This window comes from Euphorbia lathyris, chromosome 8, assembly GCF_963576675.1.
Source record: "Euphorbia lathyris chromosome 8, ddEupLath1.1, whole genome shotgun sequence".
In the NCBI taxonomy this organism is placed as follows: Eukaryota; Viridiplantae; Streptophyta; class Magnoliopsida; order Malpighiales; family Euphorbiaceae; genus Euphorbia; species Euphorbia lathyris.
In genome coordinates this window covers 58,868,663-58,874,775 of record NC_088917.1, presented here as the reverse complement: position 1 = coordinate 58,874,775, position 6,113 = coordinate 58,868,663, and the positions used below count along the sequence as shown (strand labels likewise).

The window sequence follows — 6,113 nt, the reverse complement described above, 5'->3', positions numbered from 1 at the left end:
TGCCTTTTTCGAAGGGGTTTCACTGTGTATAAATTTTTTTTAATAGTTCATTCTCTACGATTTGTTCATATATATATATATACACATATACATTTTAACAGATCTAGTCATGTATTTTTTTAATAGTTTCGAGACTCGTCAGAGCCTCTTTAGATGAATTTTCTCCCAATTAAAGCTTTTTGCATACGCTATAACTCAAACTCGAGATCTAATTTAAGTGATTTGAGATTCTTAACCACTCAAATCAATCTTAATTGGTATCTAATTATATACTTAATTACATCAAAATTAATACCAATTAATGTAAAAAAAATACTATAAATATTAAAAGAGAAATTAAAACGAAAGAAAGAGAGAAAATGGAAAAATATATATAACTACATACTTGTAATGCTTACTTATTAGTATAATACTAGTAATACTAGTAATTGATTGAATAAGAAAAACCAATCATGAATAACATTTCTTTTTGTTTGAAAGGCTAAATAGTGATTTCCGAAGGAGAAAAGGAAGACTTAATTATATAGAATCTATTGGTAGCTTTTTTTTTTTTTTTTGAAACAAATCTATTGGTAGCCTTTAAGAGCACCTTTAATTATATATAGAGTTTACTGTTTATTACCAATGTTGGTAACAAACTAAAAGTGGATACAATCATTCTAATGGTTGCGTACTACTTTTTCATCAAAGTAACAAAGAAAGAGTTACCACTAGGGATGCTCTAACTAGTATAATCCAAAAAAAAATTCTTGAAAAAATAAGTAATCACTTTAATAGGCCGACAAACAATAGAAGAGTCTTTTTCAATTTCTTTCTTTTAGTTACCTGATACAAAAACGACGTAGTTTCGTTAATTTAGTATTTCAATAAAAATAAACAAATGGGGGGCCCTCATCTTCTTCTTCGTTTGAAGAAGACTTGCCATGGCTGGAGGGACTCCCAGCCATGGCAGCCCAGGGGCGGACCTCCCCAGAACCACCTCTTATAATGGTGGTTCCGGCGAGACGGAGGGTCGGCCGACCCTCCGTACCCCCCTGGTTCCGTCCCTGTTATCTGTTTGGTGGTGGAGATCGGTAAACGGTGAGCAGCGACAGTGCCGAGAACGATGGCTAGATGGAGAACATGATTCCTTGCCTCAGTTATTCTATCAAACCTAGTGTAAATCCTCTTTTGTTGGCTCTGATGAACAGCCGTCCTTGGTGGATAGTGAACGGAGAACGGTGGGAAAAAAATGACAGACATTATAGTAGTTGCGTTTTTTTGGAAGTTGGAAAAATCTTCAATTTAGCTTTTTATTAATTATTTAATTAAATAGTAAGTGACTGCCATGTCATCAGGTAACCATCTTATAATATTAAATAATAAGTTTAAATCTAAACCATTGGATATTGATCTAATGGTTGTCAATCACTCTCCATAGATGGAGATAATTTACCACTCTCCATTAAGGTCAATGTCGTCTTAAACATTTTTGGGGCATGTGCTAAATGAAAAAATATTGGATCATATTCATTAAAAAAATTAATACTTTCATATAATAATAATGTTTCTACAAAATAACCAAAATATTTTTAACTTGATTTTTAACGTAATAAATATAATAAAAATAATTAAATTAGAAATTGTATAAAAATTAGAAAGTTGGATTTAAAGAGGGCTAACATGCCAAAAAAATAGAATTTTAAATTTAGAAAGGGCCTAACAGGTAAAAAAAAAAAGAATTATGGACTTAGAGAGGGCCTAACACGACTTGGGATAATTTTGAGGTGCTAATTCAACACCCGATCTAAATTTCCTGGGGAAAGGGACGCTACCACCACAGTCTCAAATTTTGTAGAGACAGGGAACCGAAACTACTCGTGGTCATGGTGGTTCCAGTGGCTGGAGGGGCCCGTCCCCCTGTATCCGGCCCTGATCACATGGTATATATGTTTGCAATTTTATTTTGGCCTAATACATCACCAACCCACTGAACTTGTCCATAAAAGTATATTTGCTCCGGAGCTTTGTTAATGTCTCACCAACTCCTAAACTTGCTTATTTCGTATCACAAGGTCCCTAAATTTGTCCATAAAAGTATATTATAGCTTCTTGCACTTTGCAAATGTCTCACCAACTTCCTGAACCTGCCTATTCCATAATAATTAAATACACAAATCATAATACTAACTCTTGATACTCATCCATTCGATCTCTCAAATCTGCAGCACTAACTCTTATAATAGGTTGAAAGGAAGGAGAAGAGTCGAATAGATGAAGATGTATTTATAGAATTTAGATTTAATAAGTTTTTGCATTTAATTGTTACAGAATAAGCAAAGTTATGGAGCTAATGAAACACTTGCAAAGTTCAAAGAGCTAATATATTTTAATAGACAAGTTTAAAGAGTTAATGATACGAAATAAGCAAGTTTAAAGAGTTGATGAGACACTAACAAGGTTCAAAGACAATCCACTTTTATGACAAATCCAGGAAAATGGTGATATATTAGGCTTTTTATTTTAGACTACTAAACATGCTTTATTTCCCTCACATGGTATATATGTTTTATGTCCATTACAAGGTGTGGTTATAATGGAGTTGACAAAGGCTGCTTTTCCTCTATAACATATTGTAATTGTAAACTATTTATTGATGGAGTCGAATTTTTGTGTATCCTTGATTTAGTATTTGGATTTCTAAAATGTGATGATGTATAAATTCATAAGCTCCACCAAATTAAGTCTTACTTTGTTTTTAACAAAATAAGTTTTACTTTATGTGTTTTCACTATTATATTAATTTTCTAATCCATCATCCAATGGTGAAAACACACCAAATAATGGTACTTTGTCAAAAACAAAGTAACCATAAAAGACACCCTAAATTAAACCTCATTTAGTATTATAGCACGTGGATACTAAGGTCTTCATCTGGTAGTGTAAAATTTCTCAATGGGAATAATTTTGATATTGTTAAATAGAAGCATAAATTTAAAATGTGTGGAATATTAATCGTAGTACTTACTTTTCTAATGAAACCAAAGAAAATAAGAAAATATCATGAGGTCGGTATTAGACCTGGCAATTTTCGTGTTCGTGTCGTGTCAGGTTTTGGGTTCGTGTTAAAACCTCAAACATGAACACGACACGAAAATTAATGTGCCATTTCTTGTCGTGTCAACTTTCTTGTCGTGTCATAAAACCCTAAACACTAACACTAAAAAAGCGTGTCGTGTTCGTGTCGTGTCATCGGATCATGTGTCGCTTTGTAATAGGAAAAGTCATGTTTTTAACCTAGTTCTTATAATTTTTATTTTTTTAATATTTTTAATTAAATTTCGGGTCAGTTTCGTGTTTTCGGGTTGACACGAACACGACACGAAAATTAACGTGTCATTTCGTGTCGTGTCATAAAATGCGAAACACTAACACTAAAAAAGCGTGTCGTGTTCGTGTCGTGTAATCGGGTCGTGTGTCGCTTTGCCGGGTCTAGTCGGTATCCAAAGGCTCATGTAATAACATAATTTTTTTTAAAACTAGCATTCAACTAATTAAAAGAAATTAAATATATCCCATTACTTATTAGGTTTGTACAAAATTCAAAATTTTAATATTTTGGACCTATTATTAAATCTAAATTTCTAATTTTTTTAAGCCTGTTAGACCTCTATAAATCTAAATTTCTAATTTTTTAGTCTGTTAGGTCTTTTTAAATCCAAATTTCTATTTTTTTTAACTCTTAGGCCGCCTTAAATCCAAATTATTAATTTTTTTTAGTCTGGTAGGCTATCTGAAATCAAATTTTTAATTTTTTTTTACATATTTAGTCCTCCCTAAATCCAATTTTTTTTTACATGTTAGGACTATTAAACGAAATCTAGCTTAATTTTGAGAAATTATATATTAATACTTAAAATTGGTTCTTGACCATTCAAATTATAACACACATATATACAAAAAAAATTAAGCAAGTTCGATTTAGCAAAAAAAAAAAAAAAAATCCAAACGCACGTATTAAATCGGCCCCCCAACTGAGTAATCCTGTATTCGCCACTGGGCCATGTATCGGCCCCTGATCACATGGTATATATTTTTGAAATTTCGTTTTAGACTTGTAAATATGTTTTATTTTCATCACATGGTATAGATGTTTCATGTCCATTACAAGATGAGGGGGGCCATTTAATAACTCATAAGGTCCAAGTTTGTCCAGTGATGAGTGTCAGGTCAATTTGTAATAACTGATCAGTAGCTACTACGTTGCCTTTCCACCTCTTCTTTCTTTATTTGTATTCACTTGCAATCTCCTATATATGGAATTGAATACCATCGATAAGCTATACAGATTAAAAACAATACAGTACTTCATCATTTCCTGTTATCGAGATGGAAAACCAGATGAAGATCAGTGTTAAAGAGAGAATCATGATAAGGCCTGCAAAAGAAACACCTCAAAGAAATTTATGGGTTTCAGACTTAGATCTTATAGTGTCAAGAGTTCATGTTCCTACTGTTTATTTCTACAAGCACCAACCAAATTCAAACTTCTTTGAAGCTCAAGTTCTTAAAGATGCTCTAAGTGAAGTTCTTGTTCCTTTTTATCCAATAGCAGGAAGATTAGGCGAAGATGAAAATAGAAGAATACATATAAATTGTAATGGAAGTGGAGCTTTATTCATTGAAGCTGAAACTACTTCCTTTCTTCATCATTTTGGTGATTTCACTCCTTGCTCTGATATGCTCCATCTTGTTCCTGCTTTTCATGCTTCGGATGATATCTCTTCCTATCCTTTGTGTGCCGTCCAGGTACTTATATGTAAAATTTAATTACTGAAATATTATTATACCATTTAGAAATTTAATATTTTGTTTTTACAGTTGACCCGTTTTAAATGCGGAAGTGTTTGCATCATACAGTTGTAGATGGTATATCTGCAATTCATTTCATCAATTCATGGTCTAATATTGCACGCGGCATACCCATTGTGAATCCACCGTTCATTGATAGAACCTTGCTTGATGCTCGGGTCCCACCTACCCCCACTTATCATCATATCGAGTATGATCCTCCTCCAACAATGATGAACGCTTCTCATCAAACTCTAGATTCCAAACCCACATCCACTAAAATGTTCAAGATCACACTTGATCAGCTCACTATTCTAAAATCCAAGCTCAAGAGTGGAATTAAATACAGCACATTTGAAGTTTTAACTGCGCATATTTGGTATTGTGTATGCAAAGCACGTGAGTTGTGTAATGATCAAGCAATAAAGTTTTATATTCCAACAAATGGACGGTTTAGATTTGATCCTCCACTTTCACCAGGATATTTTGGTAATGTACAATTTACCACTACAGTTTTAAGCACAGCTGGTGAGATTGAATTTAGTCCGTTGGATCAGATAGTGGATAAAATCCATAAATCCTTAAAGAAAATGAACGATGGATATTTAAGATCAGCTCTTGATTATTTGAAAAAACAGCCTGATCTAACGGTTATGGGGGGAGGGGGTCATACATTTAAATGTCCAAATCTAAACATTACAAGCTGGACAAGTCTTCCATTATACGATGCCGATTTTGGATGGGGGAGGCCCATTTATATGAGGCGAGCAAAAGTTAGTTTTGAAGGAATGTCTTATATAATTCGTGGTCCAAATAATGATAACAGTGTCTTGTTGATTATTGGTCTCTGCGCTGACCACATGGAATCCTTCCATATATGTTTTATGAGATTTTGGATATTAACAAGGACGGGGAAATGAAAAGTGAGTGATTGAGGTATTAGTAAAATATATTTACTACTTTTTAGAAATGTATGATCTAATAGGTTGGATATGAGTGAAAAAAGATTATATTTATTCAGTGTTAAATCAAATTGTTGTACCCTTACTTATAATGCAAATTAAATAAAATAACATCCTAATCTTTATATGCTTGCAAAGATTTTAATTATTTTTATCCACTCTTCTGCTATTTCGAAATCAATACTTTTGGTGATTTTTTTTCCAGTAAAAATGATAATTATGGCAATTTTCGAATCCATGAGTTTACCTATTGAAATTTAAGGCTTACAACTATTAATGTAGCTTAAGTTCGACAAATATTATAAGGATCAAAAGCACTCA

General features: G+C 32.7%; 1 protein-coding gene across 1 annotated transcript; it reads left to right on the top strand.

Annotated features, from left to right (window-relative positions):
- The first annotated feature begins 4,244 nt into the window (after positions 1-4,244).
- Positions 4,245-5,895, top strand: LOC136203198 (shikimate O-hydroxycinnamoyltransferase-like). The gene is made up of 2 exons (XM_065994291.1): positions 4,245-4,788; positions 4,861-5,895. Exons 1-2 carry the CDS (start codon positions 4,369-4,371, stop codon positions 4,903-4,905), a joined length of 465 nt encoding a protein of 154 aa, XP_065850363.1. The 5' UTR covers positions 4,245-4,368; the 3' UTR covers positions 4,906-5,895.
- The last annotated feature ends 218 nt before the right edge of the window (positions 5,896-6,113 follow it).